The sequence below is a fragment of the Gossypium arboreum genome, chromosome 3 (genome assembly GCF_025698485.1).
Source record: "Gossypium arboreum isolate Shixiya-1 chromosome 3, ASM2569848v2, whole genome shotgun sequence".
Taxonomy (NCBI): domain Eukaryota; kingdom Viridiplantae; phylum Streptophyta; class Magnoliopsida; order Malvales; family Malvaceae; genus Gossypium; species Gossypium arboreum.
Genome location: NC_069072.1, coordinates 6,005,766 through 6,033,174, shown reverse-complemented (window position 1 = coordinate 6,033,174; position 27,409 = coordinate 6,005,766). Strand labels below are relative to the sequence as shown.

The window sequence follows — 27,409 nt, the reverse complement described above, 5'->3', positions numbered from 1 at the left end:
TTTATGAAATTAAAATGTAATTTATGAATGTGTTTAAAAGTAATAAAGCATTATATGTTTCATAGATTCACATTATTGTAGCTTCAAGAGTTGGGATCACACCCTTTCTTTAATATTCAATATATATACATAAAGAAAAAAACATTATGCTTTAAAATAATTATTAATAATTATTGAACAATGCATGCTCTCAAGGATTAAGATTGCGAACTACCACCACCAACGATCTCAGTACAGAGTTGGGCAGGGTAACAAAGAAAGTGCGTCTACGAGAAGAAGATTCGCCGAATGGGAGTGATGTAGCCATGGATTAGGAGGTTGCTCGAGTCTCCTTCAAAGATAATGTGCAGGGTCAAGGTGTCGTATTTGAGAATAAAAAGTTAGATACTAAAGATGATGGTTTTGTTTTACTGGAAGGAGACGTCCAAACCGAAGTTGTTGATGGAATCTCCTCGATAAGTTTTTCTGGCAAAGTTCATACGATGAGGGAGAAGAGTATGAATACAACAATGGTGATTAAATTACTGGGTAGAAAGATTGGTTACAATGCATTGATTAATAAAATCTATGCCTTAAAGAAATCGATCATGAATATAAAGAATGACTACTATTTTGCCAAGTTCCAAGATGTTAATGGCTTCATGAAAGCTCTAGCAAAAAAAAAAAAAAAAAGATTAATTTTACAGAAATTGCCATGCTTTTGTAGAGGGAAACCATCATATTAGCCTGTTACTAAAAATGAGGCTATTAATGCTTCATTGACCCGTTTCAAGCATTAATAAATAAATAAGGATTTACAGTTCAAGTCATAAATGCTGAGCAAAAAAACAATCAAGTCATAAACTTCTGTCAGACTGAGACACACCATTTATGTTCTCCATATCAAAAGCTGTATATTTTACAAACTAAACACACAAAATTGGAACTAAATCATTGGAATATTTGCTAATATAACAAAACCAAACCAAACCCAGGATAAAGGATAACATCACCAACTTAAAGCTAGACATAAGAAACAGTCTAGACAGTAAAAACAAAGCCACTCCCAAGACTTAAGTAACCCAACTAAAAAAAAAAAAACATTTCTTATATCCTTTTGCTTCCAACCCCATCATCATTGATTTGATGTGAGAGATGAGAGAAACTAAAGGGACAAAAAATTTGGAGAAATCAAAGGTGAAGGGAGAATCACGCCTTACTAACAAGGCAAAATATACATACAGGGAGGAGAACTTGAACACAATAACTTACATGACGGTGTTAACATGAAGGGCTTTGAGCAACGATGTAGCCATTTGTTTCACTAACACTTGGCCTCCAGAACGCTGCCCATCTCTGCGTTCTTCGATTAGATTCTGAAGCTTCTGTGGTAAATCGTTCTCCACTATTAATTGTTTTGGTCGCGGGTGGTGCTCATAAACGGCCTGTAAAAAGAAAATTACAGTGATATTCTTGGTAAACATCCTCTTAACTCCAATGAACAACTACAGACTATAAAAGAAATGCTAATTTTGCTGTCCACTCTCCAAAGTTAAAGTCACTTTCAAATAATCACTTTATTTGAAATAATCCACTCTTCCATCATTACTGAAATAAATTAATATGGTTTGAAGTGCAATAGCGCTAATTTTTCATAGAGCAAGTACTAACTGGTCACCCCCATTAACAGTTTCTGTTTCTATTCCCTCTCCGTACATTTATAGAACTCCCTTGTTTTTCTAACTTTTTTAAAATATACTTTTTTATTCTATACATCCTCACATCACCTACATGCAGTGAATAAGAACTTCAACACCAAATTTCCTAGATTCCCCAGTCACATGGCATGCTAAAGTAGAATTAACATACATGACGTAAACTTCCCATCAAACAATTTCTCTAACTCAAATGATCAACACAAGAGAACATGTTTGTTTAATTAAATAGTGGCCAAAGCTCACTGCAAGGAGCTTCCTTACAGTAGAGCTGTCAGGAAAATGAAAATTCCTAGTGGACCTAGAGAAACAAGTTTATAATAAAGGATCTTGGCATCCGCCAAATGATCCATAAACAGAATAAGAAGTGCACAGATTCTGGCAAGGGAAAGGGGCGTACTTACCTTAATTAATTTAAGTAGAATAAGACGAGCAATAGCATCCTGATGATCCAATCTTGAGATTAGCAAGGGCGTCAAACCATTAACAGCTAATGTTGTGTTTATTCGGGATGATTTCCTATATATGAGATATAAATAGGGTCAGTTCAGCAAAATTTCCATTTTAGGCAATCTCTTAAATGTCTAACGAAAGAGGAGAGAGAAATAGTGGGGGTGGAACTTTTTGAAAAATGAAACATAACCAACTACTATGCAGCTATGCAAGTATAAAATCAATTTGAAGGTTGAAGGGTGAAATTGCTGAGAATGTTCTGTTTTAAATCCTTAACCATCTTTAATCGAATCAAATCAATATACTGCTCATCTCCTCTAAATACTAAGACATAACCAAAGGAAGGGTGTAGTATCTCCTACGTGATAATTTTCAAGAATGGCTCCAATATGTGGACAAAATGTTGCTCCAGACAACATTGGAAAAACTTCACCAATCTCTGAACTGCATCCTTCTTCAGCAAAGCTTGTTCCACCTTGCGGTTGTCATTGTCATGAGCCAAACAAACAGCAATTGAATCTAATGCTGTCACAGACCATAGTTCATCATCAAGCAAACTCAAGTACACATCCAATCCACCATGGGCCCTCAACTGCTCCCTTGAATTACGTGATGCATGAGCCATGTCACACAGTAGTGGCAATGCACTTTGTTTTAAAGGAGAATCTGACATGATAAAATTCATCAAGTGTGGAATTATTCCATTTTCCGCTGCTTGTTCCTGTCTCCTCTTATTTATCTTGCACAAGTTGAACAGGGCATTCAGGACCTTGAGAAAATAATTGAAAAAAACTTATTAGAATAATGTCAAAGGCACCTCAGAAAAAGAGCAAAAATTCAACCCAATTTAATAAGAATCAAAATCGGATATGAGAACTTTAAAAAAAATTGGTTTGAGACTTAAAGTACATTGCTAAGTACTGAGCAGAAGAGAAGGAAAAAGGGATTAAACAGTATAATTAATAGGGTAAACAAAAGAAGAAAAAAAGGAAGAAGAAGCCTGCATAGCATACATGGATACACATTACCCTCAAGGCTCAACAATCGGCTCCCTAAAGCTAATTTATAGAATGCATGTAGATGTTTAGGTCAAAAGGCAACAATCCATGTCTCATGAGAGACGAAAAAGGAACAGGAATTTACAAAGCAACAAGAAACTAGTACATCAAAAGCAGAGACAATTTTAACTTATTTAGGAAAAACATTGCTAGTATTATCAACATCAGGTAGGCACCATCATATTATCTACTGAGTTCAGTCAACATTTGAATTAAATCCAGGAAATAACTACCCGAAACAGTACGGGAAATAATTTAGACTAAGTTATCAAATAAGCAGGAGTTGCATTGAAAACCAGGTGCACCACATAATAAAATAAATGTGGAGTCTCAGATAATCTCAGATTATTATAACTTAAGTAGATGAATCATGAGAGATGATGACATATCGAATTTTCTAGCAAATGCATCATTAGGCATAAAGACCAAGTATAATAAGGCAAACCTCATGATGTATTTGAGATACAAGAGGTCCATCTTTGAGTGCTAGATTTGGGATCAAATACTTAATTGCATCTGCTCGTTGAAGATTCTCTAAGCAGTTTGGATCAGTGGACAAATGATTAATACACTTTAGTATCTACAAAAAAAGATGAACAGTTAGTGCAAAGGATACAGGGGAGAAGAACGTTGAAAGCCAAAATATTTTTTACATACCTTTAAAAGAATAGGTGGCTCAATGCGATTGAACATCTGGAAAAGACGGTTGAGCAAGCTCTGGCTACACATGTAGGACTTAACGACTGTATCCGCTTGAGCAAACTCAAGAAGTAGGTCTGCCACCTTTTCCAGGTACTCCCTAGCAACATCCGCATTCATTGTTGATACCATGTTGGATAGTAACCCTGATGATGTCGTGCTTCCTGGTCTAGCATTTAAAACACCTGAGCCAGATAATACACCTGATGCTGTCTGAGAAGCTATACCAGATGTGGATGCTACTCCTTCACTAAAACCCAGTTGCCCAACTTTCTTACTCACTGTTTTATTTGAAATTCTAGGTGTAGAATCAACAACTCCATTTTCTCTTCCACGGCCAGAGACCTCTGAAACCATAAAGAAACTTGTGGCCTTGAATACAAGTCAACTACTTGTGTCTCATCAAAAGGTAGCATAAATTTAAACTTTATATGCCAATGGAAAGGTCATAAGTCTCATCAAAAGATGGCATAAATTTAAACACTACATGCCACAACTTAGAAAGTTCCAACATACTGATAAAAACAGGCAGTTCCGGCATAAGTATGTTTCAAGGAGTCACCAATTCCTAGTAGTGATAATGTGGTTATAGGAAGATAAGGTCAACTATTTACATATGCTAACATCTGCATAAAGCAATTAGCAGTAGATCAATCAATCATGAGTATATACCTGCAAATTCAGCCATCAAGAAGTCTAATTCACCATTTGTTTTCCTGTCATTATTAGCATGTAACAGAGGTAGTATGCTTTCACGTCTCTCTGATCCTGGCAGGTGGCGTACATACTCCAATTGATCAGAGATATGTCTAGAAGGAGGTTCATTTGCCAATAGGCTAAGCAGAGGCCGAACTTGCTGTGCCTGGGTAGTTACTGAAGTGGGAAATCCATTTGATATACCTTCTATCAATTTGGGAGGTCTATCTGTAGATGTCCTGCTTGCAGAGGTACTTGTCCTCTGGTGTCTGAAGTCAAGTTCTGCTCTAGCAGAATCAAGTTTCCACCGGTCTGAATTTTCTCGATCTCTGGATATAGTTGAAGCATCCTTGGTTGCAAGGTTAGAAAGTTTTTCCAGGGACGTCAGTTCTGCCAATTTAGAACCAACTGAAACATCCAATACTCCATTGCTAAATTGAGGTTTGTCGCTGTCAATAGCAAGATAACGTGAATCAGGTAGGTTGGCATCTGACCTCTGAGAAAGTGAAGTTGAAGCCCGAGAAGGTTCTTGTGGAACAGTTGGAAAGGAATGGTCAATTATTCCATGCCTAACTTTGAGATCAGATTGATCAGTTAGAGAGAGTGGAGTGTCATTCTGAGCAAACAGAGGATGACTGGAATCTAATGGACCAGAACGTTTCCGTTGAGCAGAACCATCTACTGCAAATCCACCCCCAACAGATATGGTAGCAAGTCGAGTTGCCTCATTTAAACTATAAAGAGTATTAATAAGCCTCAGCAATATCCCGTTCTTAGCAGCTATCTGACAGAAATCATTCCTTGGGGTAGATCGCTGAAGCTTGAAGACCTGCCACATGCCATCAATTGCTAGGTGAACCATTTCCCTGTGTAAGAAGAGGCTAATGAGTTTTTTTAAGGCATAGAAAGCAAAATACACTGGAGCATTTAAAACTGAACAAGTTTTAGGAAGAAGAATGATTCTCTCTTATTACTTCTAATCTGAATACAGCCTTTTAAAGAATAGCAGGAAAAATAAAAAAGGAAATAATCTCTAGAAATTAGCCTATCCCTAAAAATTAGTAATTTGATTATGGCTAATAGTACAAGGAAATTCCTAGCACTAATGTAGAAAATCTGCTTAATTTAAGGAATTCCAACACTCCCCCTCAAGCTGGAGTGTAGATGTGAATCAAACCCAGCTTGCCCATAATTTCTTCGAACATTTTTCTTGAAATGCAACCCCTTACCAGGAGTCCCTTTTAAGTATCTCAATATCCTGTAGGCAGCTTCCAAATGTTTCTCCCGTTGATATCTCCCCCTGTCTACTTCTTCTCCATCCTTATCAGTTCCTAATTTAAGGTTGGGTTCCATAGGAGTTTTGTCTATGTTCTTTGGAGTTTCTCCAGAGTCAACATTAGAAACAAAGGCATTGTAGGATTTAGACAAGTTTCCATAGGATACAAACCGAGAAATGGGATGTTGAGTGCAGCTCCTAGTGCCCTTTCTTACTGCAATTGGAAGATGGATGGAAGATTAAGGAGGTGAAACTTCTTCCTCAGGACAGTCCTCGGGTAAAGATGGCATAGGCACTGCTGTTTCGGTCTCAGGCAGCTGATGTCTCCGAGAGTATACACGAAGTCCCTGAGTTTTTCCTTGTTGTTTTTCAGAATGAGTGGGCTGTTTTTCTTCATTAGTATGATTAATCACCCTTGTTTCCTGTTGCTGAACAGTGGAGATAGGAAAAACAGGTTCCAAAACAGGAATAACAGTGGCTGTAGGATTTTCAGCAGGTTTTGTAGTTGTGGTAGGGCTGACAGGTTCCAAAACAGGAATAACAGTGGCTGTAGGATTTTCAGCAGGTTTTGTAGTGGTGGTAGGGCTGATAGAGTCTTGAGGTATAATGAGAAGATTGCTCAAGGTCTCATCTTCACTAAGTATCTCCCCCTGAAGATGAGAGGCTGAAAAATATGGCTCGTTTTCGAAGAAAGTAACATCAAGGGACACAAACATCCGGTGTAAGGTTAGAGAGTAGCACTTGTACCCTTTTTGTGCAGGTGAGTAACCAATAAAGACACAAGTGTGAGCTCTAGGATCAAGTTTAGATCGGTTAGGTTGATGGTTGTGGACAAATGCTTTGCAACCAAATGTTTTGGTTGGGAGATTAGGAACACGAAACAAGGGAAATTTTTTTTTAAAAGTATGTAAAGGTGTTTGAAAGTTTAATACCTTTGATGGGAGTCGGTTTATAAGATAACAAGCAGTGAGGACAGCTTCTCCCCATAAATACTTGGGTACACCCATAGTAAACATAAGGGCACAAGCCACGGCTACAAGGTGTCTGTTTTTCCTCTCGGAAACCCCGTTTTGTTGAGGGGTGTCAGGACAAGAACTTTGATGTATGATTCCTTGCTCAGAAAGATAAGGACTTAGGATAGAATTAAAGTACTCTCTCCCATTATCAGTTCTAAGGGTGTGAATATTTGAAATGAACTGAATTCGAATCATTGAATGAAAATTTTTGAAGACTCTAGAGACTTCGGAATTTTGTTTAAGGAGATAGACCCAACAAACTCTAGTGTGGTCATCAATGAAAGTTATGAACCACCTAGCCCATGTGATGTTTTTTACTCGACTAGCTCCCCATAGATCGCTGTATTGAACATAAGGTTTCAAAGGATAAGGGACACAAGTGTGTTTAGACAGTTGGCAAACTTCACAGTTCAATGAACTAATTTTCTTATTTAGAAATAGTAGAGGAAACAGTTTCTTCAAGTACATCAAATTCGGGTGTCCTAGTCTACGATGCCATAGCATGATAGAATCGTCTTTTGATGTAGATAAGGCCATCCCTTCTTTTGAACTGTTTTTGTTCCAAACATATAAGCCATCATTAACTTTAGCAATGCCAATCATCTTCCCGATTCTGTTCATCCCCATTCCACCCACCGTGAGTAAGATCCATCAGCTATGCGAATCCGAGAGTGATCATGTCAAGGTAAATAGGTGTGAAACAAACTTAGATTACTGTCATGTGGTCGGATGCACCAGTCTAGTATCCGGAAGTTGTGATAGGTTCGTGTGTAGTATTTAAAGTAGTACCTTGAATAGCTAGTGACCCACCGTCAGGGAGTCCCGAGTAGTTTATGAAGAGCCTCAAGTTGAGTTTTGGTTAGCCTAACATTCGAGCATCTTCTTGATAGTAGATATCGTGCTGCCTTGTTTTCTTTCTGTTTTTTCTTCTTCAGATAGCCATGGAGTTTGAAGCATTTCTCCTTGGTATGCCCAACCCGATTCTGATGGCTACACCATGGCCTTTTGAACCGAATCAATTCCATCTTTGAACCCTTGAGATTGAAGGCCTCTTGAAATAAGAGCGAGTTCTCGGAAGGATGATGACCAGCTACGGTCAATGGTTTTAATTCTCTTCGTCTCCCAACATAATAAGACGCCGCTTTCTTCCCTCCTTACTTCACAAATGCTTCTCCTATGGTTGTCGGTGTGGTTACGCCTAGTATTCGTCCTCGGACCTCATCAAGATCACGATTTAGTCCTGCTAGGAACTCATAGAGACGTTCTTTGTTAAGATGATCCATGAACTTGGTGTGTTCCAAGCCCTCGCCCCAATCAACTTCATAATACATGTCTAACTCCCGCCATAAGATCTTCGAGTTGTTGTAATATTGAGTGACTTCAAGTGTTCCTTGTCGAATATCTTTCAACTTTAATTTGATCTCGAATACTTGGGAAGTATTTCCAAGATCCGAGTAATTCTCCTTGATTGCATCCCACATTTCTTTGGCGCTTTGAGAAAAGATACGTTAAACTTATATGACCTTCCATCGAATTTATAAGCCAAGCCATAACCATTGAGTTGTTAAGCTCCCAAGTTGCATAACCAGAGTTTGTTGATGCTGGTCGAGGAATTTGTCCATTAATGTACCCAATTTTCCTCGCCACGAAGAACCATAAGGATGATTGTGACCATTGCAGAAATTTTTTCCATCTAATCGATGATTTGTGATTATAAGAGAAGAGTTAAGGTCACCTTGTGGGATTCCTTGACTGTGATTTTGAGTTATTTGTGAGATCTCGGTCTCGAGAAATTTTCGTGTCACCCATGGGAGTAGGGTTTCTAACGAGAAAAACAGAACAAGAGAAGAGAAGAAAGAGCAGGATCAAATGGATTCTGATGCTCTTGATACCATGAACAAGTTTTAGGAAGAAGAATGATTCTCTCTTATTACTTCTAATCTGAATACAGCCTTTTAAAGAATAGCAGGAAAAATAAAAAAGGAAATAATCTCTAGAAATTAGCCTATCCCTAAAAATTAGTAATTTGATTATGGCTAATAGTACAAGGAAATTCCTAGCACTAATGTAGAAAATCTGCTTAATTTAAGGAATTCCAACAAAAACATAATATTCCAAAATGAGAAGAGGTAGAAGAACCAAATAGGCTATTGTGCATCAATGAAGTCAACTATAATTTTGATCGCTTGATTATAGAGCTTTCCAAAACAGTATACTGTCACAAGTCTTGCATTAAAAAGCATAGCAACTATAGCCTCATTCAAATACACACGAACCTGTACTTTGCATAATCAGCCTCTAAGAAACCAACTAAAACAGGGATTCCACGGCAAGCTATGAACATTTGCAAAGTCAAGGAGCTATAAAAGGAAATGAACATGGTCAGTACTAGCCTTTTCCATCAATTAAAAGCAATATAAAGCAATTGAATAAATGAGAGGAGAGAATTCAACACCTTGATAGACAAAGTTGCTGTAAGAAACAAGCTGCTTCCATCCGAATTTCCCGAGGACGATCAGGCCCCGCAAAACTCATTACAAAAGGGATCTATAATATAACTTGAAGTGAATAAAACTGCTTAAATACTACAATATCCACTTTAGTAGTCCCTCCACTTTCTCTTTTTATTTGAAAATATCAAAGAAGTAACATACAAATACACAGACAGAATCATGCGTACGTATGAAAACTTTTATTCACATGAACTAGCACTTACAAATCCCACAAGGCAAGCATTCTCCTGGAAATCAGTGTTGTCTTTTACAATCTGATTAATAAGTTGAAGCACAGAACATATAACCTGCAATTGGAATAAAGATTAAACTCATTAGTTGGTCTTCACCAAGCTAGTAACCAAGTTGGAAACTATCTAAGAGAATTTTACCCCTTTTCCATCTAGGAAAGAGGTTCCGTTTTTTCTTTTTTCTTTTTTTTCCTTTTATTTTTTATTTTTTTTATTTTTTTTGGTTGGGGATGGTGTATGGGAAAGGAAGCCTGATAGCTGACATACACGAGTTCTTGGGACATCAAGCAAGTCCATTAGAGGCAGCAAACCATGCTGGGTAACAAAAACAACTTTTTGCTCAGGACGCTGGTGGAAAATCGCAATGAGTTTCTGACAGGCAGTCACAATTGCATCCTCTGGTTCCTCTGGTCTTAGCGAGCTAAGTAATCTGCTAAACTCAACAGCCTGTAGTGCAAAGTGAATAAAATAAATGCCTTTTTAAATCTCTCTGCTTCCAGAAACAACAATAACATGGGGAAGGTTCAAAATAAAAAATTCAACAGAAAGAAATCTGATACATAGTAATAGAGAAGGCAACGTGGATCAGATAAGGATTGGGAAAAAGTACAAATTGATTATTTTAGTTACTTGTATGACCATGTTTTGTCCTCATGATATCAAAAATTTACATTCAGTCATAAATCTTAAGGGGAGGGGGGGATCCTAAAAGAATCTCCTTAGCATTCACACAGCCCAGGAGTATCTGCAATGTGCAACTTTTAATAGGATTTATTAGAAGCATATGCAACCTGATGAAGGCTCTCATTGCTTGAGATGTCTACCACTGTTGCTTTGACTCTTCACTGTTTCTTGAATTATCTGTGTCCAACGCATATATGGACATGGGTACGGAGGAAGACCCCAAGGACCCTCCAAATACATGGAAAAACTTCAAAGAATTGAACATACCCATGCCAAAAACATTGCAGTAACAGACACTCCCAGTTTTGAATGAGTAACATAGATGCCTACTCTCCACAAGACTGGTGACTAATAAAAATTAAATAGGAAACTACCCAGGATCCAAAAACTAGATAGCAGTATGATTTATAATTTTCAATAGAAAGATCTTAAAATTTAAATTCACTAGATTGAAATTAACAGCAAGATATATAGGTAACACTCATTTATAATGGATGACTAAAATCAATTGGAAGAAAATTTATGACTCAAAATACTAAACAGTTACTTTAGAATAGAATAAATAGTAACTACTTCAAAGAAGGAATATGTAGGTTCAGAAAAGTAAGAGTGAACACATGCATAGGTTGAAAATCAAAATAGCAATATACAATGTTAAACTTAAATAATGTTGCTGGAAAAAAAATTTTGAAACTTAAATTATCAATGAAGATAAAATTGCAACTGTTCGAACAAGTAACTGCACATAATTTTTCTTTTTCTGGAAGAAGTAACTGCACATGCTTAATGGTATAGAAGATACTTTAAACCTATTAGAAACAAGCTCCAAAAATAAGGATCCAAAACAACAATAGGCCTGAAAACCTCAACATACTTAAGGGTGGAGTGTATTGCAGATCAAAAGAGGAAGCAAGGTTCAATTACAGAGAAAAGAAACCAAAGCAGCTTTTCGAAAGAAATGATAGGAACCTGTAGGGGAAATAGGTTGTCAGCGGGTAACTTCTCATCTCCAAAAACCTGACCACAGCAATACCATAAACAAGAGAAAACATAAAGCTCATGTGTGACAGTAGCGCATAAACATCATACTCCTAGCACACCAATTTTAAACATACCAAACCATCGATGTCAATTACATCATCGTTCAAAACACCCATCATTACACGAAGCAGGTTACCACCTCCATTTGACTGCCCCATTTGCTCTTCCATTTGTTTCTTAGCAATTGTATCCCTTAATTTCTTAGCGAGGTCATTCTTTCCAGTATCAGGCAGAGTAGCTTTGTTCACATTTGATGCAGACGCAGATGTTGAAGCTTCAGCAGCACTTTCCACCAGGTTTTTATCAAATGGATGAAACAAGTCATCCAAGGAAGCATCTCCAGGAGGATCACTAAATCTACTTAACTCATTCCCAGTAGAGATCACTGAAGCTTTCACAGCCTTCAAAAATGGAATTAAAATTGTAAGATTCACTTTTACTTTCATCAGGAAACAAAAAAGGTAAGGAAGATGAATGTTAAAATGATGACAAGCCGTGTACATGGAACAGTCAAACAGATGGAGAATTTACAAAAGATGATCTTAGGCAACTAATATCTCAGTCCAGAGATTTTAGGGCTAGCAATAAACATTTTTCATAGAGAAAGGTAAAGGACCACAACACAAAAGAATATTATAGCCATTGTTATAAGTTCGATCTGAACTACAATGTTAAAACAGGCAAAAAGGTAATGAATGCATCTATTGATAGTTGCCTAACATCTTTGTAATCGCAAATAGCAGCTTATTAGCTCATTAAGCAGAACATGAGTGAAGAAGATATTTCATAGAGATAATTAGTCCATGATGTCATAGGAAGCAAGATTGGTTGTTTCAGCCAATGCAAGTCGCACCTAAGCATCCACATGGAGACACACAAAGAAATGTCAGAGAAATACATCATACAGAAACTTCAAGGTAAATAAATCTAAATCATTTTAATCCACCAAATTAACTTTTTTTCAGAAACTAACAACATTCTATGAAACATTTACCTTTTGCAGACCAGCATCCTGAGTTATAGGTCCAAAGCCAAATGACGCATCCTCAATATCAATTGAACTTCCTTTGCCTCCATGTCCTTTTTCTGTATGTTTCCTTCTTGACTCAGGAGATCCAACATCACCATTCATCGTAACTTCATCTTGATTTGATGTATCATGAAGCTGAGCAGAAGCATGGGCAGCCACCACATTCTTATCAGATAGTCTACCAGAACTACTCTGTAATGATAAGCTTTCATGAATGGCTAAGGTTGGAACTTGATCTGATAGTATATCATTGTCTAAATTATTTGCGGTTTCTTCAAGAACTCTTTCCTGATAAGCACTCTGCTGATGAGTGACTTCCGCCAATAAGAACTCTTTCCCGGAGCTCTGACAATCAGACATTACAAGCCATTAATGTGATAAAACCAGCATCCGCCAGCACCAGTCATTGGGAAAAACAAATAATTAGGCTTCAAACAGCTTAAAATGTTTTAAATTTACTAATTTTCTTTAATAAATTATTTGTTGTTTGTAGCTTCCAACTTCAGTTAAGGTTTCTTTGCAAAAAAAAGGCTCACGTAGAAAAGGTTCTCACTGTTTCAGATGCCTCCACTTTCTCTACAGGAAGACTCTCTCCAGCACTCTGATTATCTCCACCAGAGCTTTCTGCATTTGCTGCAATATCTTCAGATATGTTTCTGCCAAAGGAATAGGAAAACAACCAGAGTGTCAGTCATCATGATTCACGAGAAAACCCTGGTGTAAGTAAAACACAAACAGCATGGTTAAAAATGTATTTAGTATCCAATCCAGCAAATCAGCAAAAAAAAAAAAATTACTGTCCAGCTGAAATACAGAAGTGAAGACACCATCTCAGAAAATGAAAAGATAGGAAGAATGTTTCAAATAATTATAGATAAAAATAAATAAGAGTTGTCAAATAATTATAGAATTGCCAATATATACATTTTCTAATAAAGAAACCCCCCCCCCCTTCCTGTTCTTTGGCTTCATTTTGAAGTCTATATATTGCAAAAAAAGGAGTTAGAATAAGGTACAAAAGGATTTAGAAAATAGAAATGCTTGAACTCCGGAGAGAAAAGGATCAGGTAATTAGGTTACAATAAAAACCTTCATAAGCAGATGCGTCCCCATAATTTAGTATGAAAACTGAAAGATACAAGAAGCCTTTAAGTTATAGCCAGATGACAAAGCTAGAAAAGGCTAAAAAACTTAAAATTTGTTGCAACGTGCAAAATTTTATTCACGTTCTAGCTGTCACAACAAAATATGCAACCCAAACAAATTAACTCAGACAGGACTAGGTAAAGAAAACAAGATAAATGACATGATATAGAGCACATATATCTATATATTTACAATCTCATAAAGAAACCATTGGCTGATTTACTATTTGCATGATGTGGATATTTGTCAAACAAAAATCCTAAGCAAACAAATTGCCATGAAAAATAATGTAGTCAATTAGAACTCTGATTATTTGACCAGACTACTGATTGTAGGTATCCAGGATAAGTGGGACCACGTAGCACATAACTTCATCAACACAACTGAAATCCCATGAAGATGATTTCCAAAACACATTAAATGCAGCACATTATTCTATATATACCTAATGGTTCCACCATGACGCAGAGATGACTGCAATGCACGTTTGCAATTACGTATCCAAGGATGAGAAAGCAGTGTTTTTGCATCAGGCCTCTGTCTGGCATCCTGAAAATTCAATGAAGTGTCACTAACAAAATAACAAATCATCAATGACTTCAAAGGGGTCAAATGAATATTAGTGGTGTTTTTATACAACAGTTTGAACTTAGCAACCACCATTAACTTGGATGATAAGAAATTTAAGTCCAGTAGTTATCATCCAATCTACGGACCAAGATTGAAGGCCTTATATTCTTTTGGCCGCACAGCTGTCAATTAGTCTATGACATTTAGCATGATATCCTATATTTCTTGGATTTTGTTGATTTCATTTCATCTTGAGGCTGCCTGCCCACCAAAGATTTTAGGTTTACAATTATGTTTGCTTACTGAAGAACTTTCAGCGAGTTACTTTTTTCCTTCTTTTTGTTTAGAGAGAGAGAGAGAGATTGAAGTATAATATGACTCATTCTTAAGGAGACTAGTAACAAATATATATTTGCTTTTAGTCTTAATAGATTTCACAGTTATAAGATCAACACATCTCACTCCCATTAGTAGAGATCTGTCCTTAGTGATAACTAATATTATTCTGTCTACTCAATTAAGCATGACTCGTGGATAATAAACTTTTGATAAGATTAAGTGATAGTTAAAATAAAAAATTGGAATTTCATTTTTCCTCAACTTACCTTCTTAAAGCATTGGCGCAGAAAGTCAGTAATGTCTGGAGATAGGCTGTCAGGTATTGGTGGATGCTCATCCTGAGAGTAATATTTAAAAAAAAAAAAAGTGCAATTTAAGGCATGACAAAAAGAAAGTGCTCGTTAAAGCATTCTTCAGCAGTCAAATGAGAATATGGAATGATTTAATCAATAGGAAGGGAAAGAAAATAGAAACTCAGTCAGAAGAATTTACTCTTATCTTAAAGAAAGACTAAAAGAATTACGGGGATATAAATGTCAGACAAACCTGCACAATCCGAAAGAGAGCTGGCATAGGCTGCAAATCATAGTACGGAGGCACACATGTAAGCAGTTCGATCACAGTACATCCAACACTCCAAATGTCAGAAGCAGCACAAACCCCTGACATTTCAATCACCTGAAATATAAATCAACCTCAAATGTAAGGCTTCCACACGAGAACTTGAAGAAACAAATTTGACAATTAAAAGCCACACTCCAATCATTAGCAGGAGCCAAAGAACTACCTCTGGGGCCATCCAATATGGTGTTCCAACAACTGAGTGTGTGTTAACATCAGCCTCAGTTAGTTTTGTTGCGACACCAAAATCAGCAAGTTTCACAAGACCCTAAAAAGAGAAATTGAGGGTAAGTTGGGAAGAAACCAAGAGTCTCCATTCACCCTAAACGAAGACCATCAGATCTAAGTTGGAAACAAGTTTAGAAGGAAAAAAGAGCCTGGTGACTATAATGAACCCACACTAATAAGCAGGGACACTGAGGTTTGAGGAAATAAAATATGGCCACAGGTTCAGCAGCACACAGCATTCCACTCTAAAAATCCTTAAGCACTTTGGCGTCATTTATATTAGCTGATTTCTCACTCACCACATGAGTTGCCAAAGAAGAAGGTAGTATATGAATTAAGTGAAGCAAATTCAATTAGTCACTAACGGCCCCATAAATAAGGAGGCCACATGGTATTGTTCTCTTACAAATCTTCCATACTCAAATTTATAGAAAGAGAATCCAAAAAAATAACTGATCAGAAATAGCAATAATAAAACTCTCCAAGGATAAGAGAAAACAAAATAGCTATTAGGTTACCTCTTTAGTTGTCAAAATATTTGCACCCTTAATATCCCGATGGATAACACCCTGTTCATGTAGATAAACCAAGCCTTCCAAAACCTGCTTAACAAGCAATTAGCATATCCAAATGATTTTAATAGGGAAATGAAGCAGTAAATTGCAGAAATACAAACAAACCTGAGAAATATAAACAGCCACCAATGATTCTGGAAAAGGCCCAAATTTATTTGGCTTGATAATGTTTGCAAGTGAACCATTCTCCACATACCTATTAAAATTAAAGCAATAGCTGTAAGTTTCTAACAGCTGAGAACATGCAATCACAATGTAAGGTTTCTTACTCAAGAATTATATGCAGATGAGACTTTGTCTTTGATGATCCAAGATACTTCACAATGTTTTTATGGTTCAAATTCTGCAAAGAAGCTCAAATGTTAATTAGCATCAATAAGACACTGACAAAACTCTGTACATGTAATTCAACCAGCAGCAGACAACAATTACCACGAAGATGACCAGTAAACAACAAACAATGGACAAGGAAATTAAAAGGTATTGATAGTTGTAACACAGAGGGTTGGAAGTACGACATCTTCAGTGCACATATGGCAAACCCATGCATCAAATAAGCAAGTGAGAATTTTGAAGAAGCATTATATCAAAAGTTCAAAAAGCACCAAAATAGACCCAAAAAGCAGTTAAAGGAGGGAGTTACCTTCAATAAATCAATCTCTTGCTGCAATATTAGCCCATTCCATGAACCAAGTGTATCCAAAAGAAAAAGGCAACTTGTCAGCCAAGCTAACACAAAAGAAACTGGAAATAGAAAAATGCATGTTTCAGAATTAGCATTCTAAGGACCAAATATAAATTTTTATATCTATTTTGCATGTTTATCACCTAATTCTTCCAAAATGTTGGACAAATATGTTAAATAGACCTACACTACTCGGACTATTCAGTTTCCTTGAAGTACCTATGTCCAAACTCATGTCCAACACATGGACATGCGGGTATGATCTCTAAATATCCTCAAAATACATGGAAGAATTTAGAAATCTAATCATACCCATGCCAGATGCATACTTGTATCTGACACTCACACCCAAATCCAAGTAACATAAGAAATAAACCACAATTAAGGCTTGGAATGATCAATGAGCTCTGAATAATAATAAAAACTGCAGCAGGTTACACAGCAACAAGGCAATTTTGTTGATAACAAGAAAACATGATAGGGGCTAAATTTCTCAGAAAAGATATACAACAAAGAGTTGGCAAAGAAAAGTAATTTATTGAAGAAAATAATGCAAGAATCTTAAACATTTCTCTGTAAGAGTCCCTATGGAGTAAACAACTCTCGTAATACAAATAAACTAGTAATCTCAGGATGATCCTAAGTCTAGAACCCCTTGGTGTAACTATAGTTCGACAGTCTAAGGGACTTTGTTATTAGCAAGGAAAGAAAACTATAGTTTAGCCGCTAAATAAGAAAAAGATATTAGCTAAGGTGAATCATCTCACTATTTCAACCACAATCTTCTCCACTAGATCGAGGTTTCAGACAAATCCCATACAAAAAATGTTAGCTAGATTCTTCCAAATGCGCAGGGGATACTCTAAAATAGGCAAGTGTAGGTGGCACTATACCAGTGCACCCTCCCTAGAAATTCTCCTTGTCCTCAAGGCAAAAGGAAGAAAACTGATCAACAAGAAGGTCATAGTCTTCCCAACTCGATTTCTCTATAGGGCAATGAAGCCATTGAACAAGTAACTCAAAAATGTAGGACCTCCAAAGTTCTGAACCTAGCAATGTGCCAATATACATTACGGTTCTACTACCATTTCCCAACTAACATTGATGGGTAGTAGAGAGGTTGTTGTGACTCTGAAATTTCCTCTATTAAGACAGAGAAGTGACACATGAAAGATAGGATGGAGTTTAGATGACAAAAGTGATTACAATTCGTAAGCTAACTGTGCAAACTCTAGAAGGATAGATTGGATAGGAGATGAGGGTTCGAAGGTGTTACCTGGTGTCTCAAGAATTTCGTTTACATGGAAAGAGGCGTCATCTAATTGGTTGGTTAGAACCCCCTATAGCTTATTTAGCTTGCCATTGAGATGAAAACTCATAAACATCTCATTCTAGTTTGCTTGAACTATGTTCAAAGATGCCAACCATCTCATCTCCAGAACCAAATCTATCTTGTTAAGAGAGTGTCAGATTTCAGTTTCCTAATTAAGGAATATTTGAGTGTATCAAATAGGATTCTGTAAATATTTTATCCCTAACTTTAAGGCTGTTTTTAGGTACAGCATCCCTAGAATTAGTATGTTTCCTAGTGTAAAGTTTCCTAAGTTAGGCTCACTATGTCAATAAATATTTATGTAATTTCTTGTGAAAAATATAATTGAAATAGCCTTGTTTTTAACATGGTATCGAGCTTTTTAGCCCGATTTCGGATTTTTTCTTTGTCCGCAATTTTTTCCGATTCCAACCAGCCCTCAAGCTCAGTAAAATTTGTTCAAACGAAACATGACCGAAATCACAAGATCAAGAACATCGGGATGTCTCGAAGTTTCGTGAACAACTCAAACCCAACAAGTGAGTTTGAAACATCCAAGTAGCCTACAGAGCTAAATGGGAAAAATTACAAGTGATCTCAACTAGTTCGTGCGTTCTTGAAGGAAGAGGAAAACTGAGTCACTTACTCAAACGGACCTAAATAAGGAGATCCTAAGTTTGATGCTTGGGATGAACAAGACTCTATGGTAATGTCTTGGTTATGGAACTCTATGATGCCGAAATCGTTGATACATGCATGTTTCTTAACACATCCAAAGAAATATGGGAAGCTCAAACAGACTTATTCTAAAGTTCGAGATGTCGCTCAAATCTATGAAATCAAGACTAAGATTTCATCTACCAAGCAAGGAAGTCGATCAATCACGGAGTATTCCAATCATTGCAAAGTTTATGGCAAGAGATGGATCATTACCATGCATTCAGATGAAGTGCAAAGAAGATGCAAGACTCTGAAAAGGTTCGTTGAAAAGGATCGAATTTATGATTTTCTTCTTGGACTAAATGTTGAGTTTGATGCGAAGAGTTCAAGTACTTGGAAAGAGGAACTACCATCACTAAATGAGACAATTGCAATTGCTCGTCTTGAAGAAGGAAGAAGAGGAGTTATGGTTGAGAACAATCAAGTGGATAGTTCAAACCTTGGTTACAAAAGCTGTAAGTGAGAGGAGATTTGGCCCGAGCAGCCAAATAGTGAAGATAATAGACATACTGAACGCATAAAGCCTATTAACAGGATTCCGTATGGTGCACCCTCTTGTAAAAAGCCCGTCACACTAAAGAAAGATCTTGGAAACTCCATGGGAAGCCACAAACAACAAATAAAAATTTTTCGAAAAAGGTGGACAACGAAAGGGACAAGGACGAGCATATACAAGAAGACAACTAGATGGAAAAATAATTCTCGTGAATCACCTATTGAATTCAATAAAGAAGAAATTGAGAAGTTAAAAATTTGCTAGGATCATTGGAAAAACTTCTTCAACAGTACTTGTAGTTTGGCTTTTCAAGTATATCCTCTTCTCAAGATTCTAAAGTCTCGAATCTGATCACCAAAAGTTTTGGGTCATTTACTCAGAGCTACAAACCACATGACCCACTCCTCACAAAAATTTGTTTCATATACACCTTGCCCTAGTAGTAGAAAAATAATAGTAGCCGATGGTTCTGCGATCACAATGGTGGTCAGGTGATATTGTTATAAACAAAACCCTTACTCTTAAAAATGTCCTTCATGTTCCAAAACTATTTACCAATCTTTTATCCATTCAAAGAATTACCAAAGACTCTAACTCAGAAGTGATTTTCTATCACAATCGATGTCTTTTTCGAAGCGAATATCGAGGAGGATGATTGGACATGCTAAGGAAGTAAATGGCCTATACTATCTTGAAGAATCCAGTGGAGAAGTTAGTGCTCTGAGTGAACTTGCAAAACATAAACGTACCCCTTTTCCAGTAAGCAATAAAAGAACTTTCACTCCTTTTCCTCTTATTTATAGTGATGTTTGGGGGCCATCCACTATTTCAAATATTTCTGGGGATCGGTGGTTTGTATCCTTTACTGATGATTGTACTCGTGTGTCTTGGATATTTCTTTTAAAACAAAAATCTGATGTAAGGTCTGTCTTTCCAACCTTTTACAACATGATCAAAACACAATTTGGAGCTGAAATAAAAAGGTTTAGGTCAGACAATGCCAAGGATTATTTCAATAAATTTCTCTCAACATATTTCCAGGAAAGAGGCATTATACATGAGTCATCTTGTGTTAGTACACCCCAACAAAATGGTGTTGCCGAAAGAAAAAATGGTCACATTTTAGCTATTACAAGAGCCCTTTTGTTCCAAAAAAATGTCCCTAAACAATATTGGGGTGGTTGTTTTAACTGCTACTCATTTGATAAATAGATTGCCTACAAAAGTCCTTGAATCTCAAAGTCCTATGCAAGTTCTAGCAAAATTCTTTCCGATTTCAATACTTCAAGTAACCTTACTCCCAAAATATTTGGTCGTGTTACTTTTGTACATGTTCATTCTCAAAATAGAGGAAAATTTGATTCACGAGCTATCAAGTGTGTCTTTCTTGGTTATTCTTCCACTCAAAAGGGTACAAATGCTATCATCCACCACAAAAAATTTTTTGTAACAAAGAGATGTTACTTTTGCGAATAAGAGAATTTCTTTACTCGTCCTTATCTTGGGGAGATCTCATTCACGAAGATAAGGACAAAGAATTCTTTCTTCTTGACATTCCAGCTCTGTCCAGCAACAAAACACCCACATTCCAGCTCCTGTCCAGAAGAAAACACTCACATTCCAGCTCCGTCCAAAGAACCAAACACTCCCACTCGGTTCTTTCCTACTAACCAACCTGCCTGACTTGAAACAATGGCCCTATACAACCTAAAACAGAGCCTAATACACCCAAATCACCAAGAGGAATTCAGGACACTACTCGTCCTTCTTTGGTTTACTCAAGGAAGAAGGCACCTGCAAGTTCAATCATCTTCTTCTCCTATACGACTGAGGTAATTCTTGAACCTACTTTGAATTCTAATACTGCAAATTTAGATGATTTTCCCATTGCTATTAGAAAGGGACTAGAACACATACAAAACATCCCTTGTACCTATTCATGTCTTACAAAAACTTGTCCCATAACCACAAAACCTTTCTTACCAACCTAAATTCTATCTCCATTCCCAAAGCTGTATCCGAGGCATTAGAAGATGAGAATTGGAAAATGCCATGAAAGTTGAAATGGAAGCTCTTGAAAAATTAAGACATGGGACTTAGTGCAATTCTGAGAGGAAAGAAACCATGGGATGTCGGTGGGTGTACACAGTGAAATATAAGTCGATGGTTCTTTGGAGAGGTACAAAGCAAGATTGGTTGCTAAAGGGTACACTCAAATGTATGGAATAGACTACCTTGAGACATTTGCCCTCAGAGCAAAGATGAACATCAGAAGAGTGTTGTTGTCACTAGTGCCAACCGAGGCTGGAAATTACAGCAATTTGACATCAAAAATGCCTTTTACACGGTGATCTTAAAGGAAGTCTATATGGATGTTCCTCCGTGATTCGGTCCAAATACGTGATGTAGTTTGCAGACTAAAAAGGCTTTGTACGGACTAAAAGCAGTCCCCGAGGGCTTGGTTTGGAAGATTTACCAAAGTAATGCTCAAGTTGGGGTATAAACAGAGTCAAGGAGATCACACTCTATTTGTAAAACACTCATCTTCGGGGAGTGATCGCTTTATTAGTCTATGTTGATGACATTATAGTGATCGGTGATGATCTAGAAGGAATGGAGAATTTAAAGAAATGCCTAGTAAAAGAATTTGAAGTCAAAGAGCTCGGTAAGTTAAAATATTTCCTTGATATTGAAGTGGCACACTCTCGGAAGGAATATTCATATCTCAAAAAAATACATAGTTGATTTGTTGACGAGACGGGCAAGTTGAATGTAAACCAACAGAGACACCCATAGAGGTGAACCACAGACTTGGAAATGCACTAGAAGATGCAGCAGTTGATAAAAGGTCATATCAAAGACTTGTGGGAAGCTCATTTACTTGTCTCATACCGCACGGATATTGCCTATCAAGAGGTGTTGTAAGTCGGTTTATGCACAATCCCAAAGAATCACATCTTAGAGTCAGATATCGATTCTCTGACAAGACTTAAATAGCACACCGTGCAAAGGAATCCTATTTAAAAAAGATGAATTTAACCTTGAAGCCTATACTAATGCAGATTATGCAGGATCTATGGTTGATAGAAGATCAACCTCGGCTATTGTACTTTCCTAGGAGGCAACCTTGTGACTTGGAGGAGTAAAAACAAAATGTTGTGGCTAGATCTAGTGCGAAGTTGAATTTAGGCGATGGCTCTTGGAGTTTGTGAGTTGTTATGGCTAAAATTATTTTGGAAGATTTGAAGATCGTGGGAAGGTCCAATGAAGTTGTATTGCGATAATAAGTCTGCTATCAATATTACACATAATCCAGTTCAACATGATCGAACGAAGCACGTTGAGGTTGATGACATTTTATAAAGGAAAAAGCGGACGGTGGCTTAATTTGCACTCCATTTGTGTCCACCGATGGTCAACTAGCGACATACTTACCAAAGGATTGTCAGGAAGTTGTTTCGAGAATTAGTAAGCAAGTCGAGAATGGATGATATCCACTTCCCTTGAGGTGGAGTGTCGATTTCGGTTTCCTAATTAAGGAATATTTGAGTGTATCAAATAGGATTCGTAAATATTTTATCCCTAACTTTAAGGCTGTTTTTAGGTACAAAGATCCCTAGAATTAGTATGTTTCCTAGTGTAAAGTTTCCTAAGTTAGGCTCACTATGTCTATAAATATTTATGTAATTTCTTGTGAAAAATATAATTGAAATAGCCTATTTTTAACAGAGAGAATAGGTAGAAGTCTTGTGTGATGGTTAGGCTTGGCAATTGCTTGAAAAGATCTTCACAAATTTGATTACAACGAATAATTTCACCATTCCCGAGTTGTACATGACGAGAGATTTGTTGGAATGGAATTATGGGTTGAACCAGTGTCCACTACTACGATAACCTGAAGAAGTCAATTTTTCCCTCGAAGCTTCATTGTAGTTCCTAAAGTCTTGCCCAAGGTGGCTTGCAAGGAAATCTCAGCCATGTCCATCGTAGATGTCATACCTTCACCAACATCTTCTGGTATCTCAATAGTGTTTTCTTCACTTTTTCCGATCTCCTTGAAAGAGAAACTCATGAATATGCATCCGTGTCCTAGAGCAAATTTTTCATTACACCAAAAACAAAGACCCTTGTTCAATTGATTCTGCCACTCAACTTTCCAAGATCACACTTGCAAGGGTTGAACTATTGCATGTGTGGTCTAAAAGTTGCCTTCGTAATCCGCTAAAACAACCAAGGGATAAGAATGGCTAGTATCTCATTGCTTTTTAAAAGTTTGGTTTAAGATTTAAGTATTCAGTATTGTTGTCAAAAAATGCTTTTGAGAAATAAAATGTGACATGATATTGTGAAGTAAAATATACATTAAAATAATGTTCAAATTAATTAATATTATGATATTTTAGTAAGAATATAAAAAATAATTTATTACAACTCATTATTAATATTTTGATATATGAAATATAAATTTCAAATATTTTAATAAATTATTATTAATTATTTGTAAAATGTAAAATAAATTTTAAACTTTAAAAACATAACCATTGCAAATTTAAATACATGATATCATACATTAGACTATAAATAAGGGTTAAAAATGTCATTTGACTTCAAAAGTGATTTTCCCAAATGCAAAAGCTAAAAAATAAAATTTTGCTTTTGGGTTCAAAAGTTCTTTTTGACTTCAAAATTTGTTTGTTTAGCATTGCTTATGGCTCCAAAAGCACTTTTAAGAAGCAATAAGAAACAAAGCCAAAGTGTTACTACGAGGCTGAAGAGCTCGATTAGTTTTGGGTTTGTGGGCTAGTTTGGCTCAATGTGGTCAAATTAGGCCCTATGTTGCTCTAGTTTGGGCTTAGCTTGGACTCAAATTGAAAGGCCAAACTCATGGCTTTGTAGACTTTTCTAGGTTTGTCGATCCTAACATCAGCCTTTAGCTCCTCTTTTAAACCATTAAAAAACACACCCAATAGGTAATGATCTGGCAAGTTTGAGACTCGCAAAGGTCTCTTAGCAGATTCTTGTCTATATTCTTGGACAAACCTTGTCTATAGTATACTACAAAGATGTTTATCAATATTTTGGAACTTCGATGAACCATAGTTTTCTTGCAATACTTTGACAAGCTCCTCCCAATAAAGTTTGCTCCCAATTGATTCTAAAAAATAAGTCAAGGTCATCACATTTAAGATAGGCAATATTGACTTTGAGTTCCTTTGGAGTTAGATAATAACGAAAATATTTTTCCACTTTTTGGATCCATCCATGGGGATCACGATCATCATTCCTAGGAACTTCTACCTTCATTAAAGAGCACCATGGCTGACCCCTCAACCACCAAGGATTATCCGTGCCACTATCATGTGCTTCTAACCAAGCTAATCTTCTCTTCTTATGAGGTCCAAAAAATATTTCTTTAACCTTTGCTTTGTTCAATATTCCGAAATTGATTTCCATTGGAAGGGCTTCACTGGATTAGGCCTCACTTCTGCTACTACCAAGTCTATGAAGTTTAATTTGGAAGCTCCAACAGTTAATTGTTGGGCAATGGAATCAAAATTTGAATTGGCTAAGGATTTAGTGTTTGCTTTGGTTAATCGTTTTAGAGATTGGAAGATTCAATGTTCAATGATGATAGATATGCTCTAATACCAAAATACAGGAGTTGGATTTAAAGATAAACAGAAATGAGTTGGAAAAGGAAAGATATTTATTGAAGAATATAATAAAAGAATCTTAAACATTGTTCCTCCAATGTGCAACCCATATGGAGTGAACAACTCTCCTAATACAAATAAACTAATAATTGTAGGATGATCCTAAGTTTAGAACCCCTTGGTGTATTTATAATCTAACAGCCTAAGGGACTATGCTATTTGCTAGGAAAGAAAACTATAGTTAAGCCACTGAATAAGGAGCGGCAAATATCAAAACTATAGTTAAGTCATTAACTATGGAGGAAATAGAGAAATGTGTTGCAATAGTAGAGAATCATCCCAATATTTCAGCCACAATCTTCTCCACAAGATCAAGGTTTAAGTCAAACCCCATGCAAGACATTAGCTAGATTCTTCCCATATGTATGTGATCTTCTAAAATCGGTAAGCATAGGTGGCACCATATAAAAACATTTGCAAGTACTCTAAAATCAATCAATAAATCCTCAGAAGAGGTTTAGGACAAATAAACTTCAAAATGGCAAGTCCTAAGTAGCTTGGATACAAAATGTGTAGCTCGTCAACATAAGTCAATTATAAATATAAGGGCAAGTATATTATCGATGCTTTATTATGAGAAAAGAAGTCCCTTATTGAAGGAAACTAAGAAACATGTCAACCAACAAAAAGGCTCCATTTTCAAGCAATCATTCATCCATCAAAACACCTAGAAAACATGGTATGATCTAAAAACAATCAAGAAGCAAAAAGTGATTGAACCTTAATGTAATTTAGCTTATGGAAACACAATCACTAATGAACTGCCCATATCTAGCAAGCCATCTTAGTGAAACTCCGTACTAATTTGAAATATGTAAATTTAGAAACTCGAGCAAAATTCAAACATTAAAATCGAACCATTATAATATTGAGATCCTCCTGTGCAATGTTCTCCAAAGACACTTGTTTAATTGCAACAAAGTCTCCATTCTCCAAATCCAAACCTTTATAAACACGTCCATATGCACCTTTTCCTATTTCATCTCCAAGCATCTATACAAGAAAACAGAAGACAACATAAATTTCAATCTACTTTATATGTTTCCCAGGTGTGTGCTCTATTCCTACATCAAATAATTAACCGGGGAAACTATGAAAAAAAAACACTTAAATGCAGCTTTCAAGGAAAGCTCAAAAGCAACAAAAAAAAGTACAAAGAAAATGGGAAATTGGAAGTGTGTAATTCTTTCCTATATCCTTTTATCCTTCCAATTTGTCATCAACTCGCTGCAATGAGGAGCATTTGACGAACAAAACCTTACCATCTTAATTTTCATTTCCATTTTGCTCCTTTCATCAACTCAATTTTATAACCGACCAAATCCGTAATTAACAGAGAAAAAAAAGATACGGAAATCAATAGGAAGGGTAAAAGAGTAGAAATTCGAGGAAAAATAGATCGAATTATGGAAACGGACTTACGTATTTGTTGTCGAGAGTTTTAGATTTGTGGAAAGCGGAAGAAGCTGCTTGGCGAGACATTTACTTTTGTGTTTTTGTGTATTCTGCAGCTTCAGCTCCTTCTTCCTTGTTTTTTGCTTGTTTTAAGGAGTGAGAAACAAAGGCAATCGGTCACTGTTTAAAAGAACCCTACAAGAAGAAATGCTCCATCTTTTGACGACAAAATTTAGGGTTTAGAATCGCAGGAATCCAGAGACGAGGCCATAGCTCCTGCGAAGCCAAAAGATAAAAGAAAGAAAGAATTCAAAAGAAAATAAAAGAACAGAAATGAAAAAGAAACGGAAAAAGAAAGAAAGCGAAAGAATGAAAGAGAAAAGACCAATAGTGGCGTGAAAACAAAATTGGCTTAAATGCAAAATTGACCATAAATTGTACTACTTGTCTCATTTAGGTACTTAAAAGGGCTTTTTTTAATGGTACATCAATTATCAATTTTGTATTATTTTATTCCAGAATGCTTGCTAACGAAAAACTTGAAATGTGGCATCTTTTTATTGGAGTTTGGCATTTTTTTTATAAAATGAAATGAAATTAATAGTTTTATTAAAAAAATACTTTTAGCTACTGAATAAATTTTGATTTTATTATTTTTCGAAAATTTTTTATCCTATTCTCTATTGCAATCTGAGTTAAATTATATTTTTAATTTTTTAGCATGTTTTAACTTGAAATAAAAAAAATTGTAAAGCAAAGTTAAATTATATATCTTTTTGATAGTTAGAATGAAATTTCATCATTTAAATATAAATGATCAAAACTAAAAGCTGATATGTTTATATATAAATTTATATTTTATGTTTCATTGATGTATAAATTATTTCATTTACAAATATATATAATGATAAATCATTACAAAAATAATTAATTAATTTAGTTTTGGATAAATTGTAAGTTTAGTCACTTATATTTGCGGTCATCAAAATTTAAAAATCGATTATGTTAGTGACTACATAATTAATTTTTAAAATTTGTTGACCAAAATATAATTTTAAGTAAATATAAGTGACCAAACTTGTAGTTTACCCTTTAAATTTTAATAAAAATTTAAGTTTTTTTTTTGCCACTTTTTAGAATGTGTTTGAAAAGTTTGATTGTGGTTAATAATTATAATAAATTGAATTTTAATATGTATCATTAATGTATAAATTAATA

The 27,409-nt window shown here is 35.9% G+C and overlaps 1 protein-coding gene across 4 annotated transcripts; it reads right to left on the bottom strand.

Annotated features, from left to right (window-relative positions):
- LOC108475907 (MAP3K epsilon protein kinase 1-like) lies at window positions 1-26,665 on the bottom strand. 4 transcript variants are annotated; one of them, XM_053025459.1, is made up of 25 exons: window positions 26,219-26,664; window positions 25,655-25,789; window positions 16,513-16,533; window positions 16,139-16,212; window positions 15,975-16,065; window positions 15,813-15,896; window positions 15,233-15,334; window positions 14,992-15,123; window positions 14,712-14,783; window positions 13,982-14,085; window positions 12,944-13,046; window positions 12,355-12,735; window positions 11,435-11,761; window positions 11,289-11,336; window positions 9,903-10,082; window positions 9,609-9,692; window positions 9,348-9,439; window positions 9,169-9,252; window positions 4,577-5,466; window positions 3,863-4,251; window positions 3,651-3,785; window positions 2,510-2,916; window positions 2,099-2,213; window positions 1,252-1,424; window positions 1-465 (listed from the first exon to the last, which is right to left on the bottom strand). In XM_053025459.1, the coding sequence occupies exons 1-25, from the start codon at window positions 26,276-26,278 to the stop codon at window positions 408-410; spliced, it is 4,341 nt and encodes a 1,446-aa protein (XP_052881419.1). In that variant the 5' UTR covers window positions 26,279-26,664; the 3' UTR covers window positions 1-407. The 4 variants fall into 4 exon arrangements, with proteins under 4 accessions (XP_052881419.1, XP_052881421.1, XP_052881420.1 ...); XM_053025460.1 differs by lacking the exon at window positions 1-465 and adding an exon at window positions 499-650 and having other exon boundaries at window positions 26,219-26,665; XM_053025461.1 differs by lacking the exon at window positions 26,219-26,664 and having other exon boundaries at window positions 16,513-16,613; window positions 25,655-25,792.
- Between the last annotated feature and the right edge of the window lie 744 nt (window positions 26,666-27,409).

Excerpts from the sequence above, each read along its gene's own strand:
- LOC108475907 (XM_053025459.1), bottom strand. The coding sequence starts at position 26,278 with ATGTCTCGCCAAGCAGCTTCTTCCGCTTTCCACAAATCTAAAACTCTC. Across the intron at positions 16,213-16,512 it reads AAGAGATTGATTTATTGAAG|AATTTGAACCATAAAAACAT; the intron begins GTAACTCCCTCC and ends GCTTCTTTGCAG. Across the intron at positions 16,066-16,138 it reads CATCTGCATATAATTCTTGA|GTATGTGGAGAATGGTTCAC; the intron begins GTAAGAAACCTT and ends TAATTTTAATAG.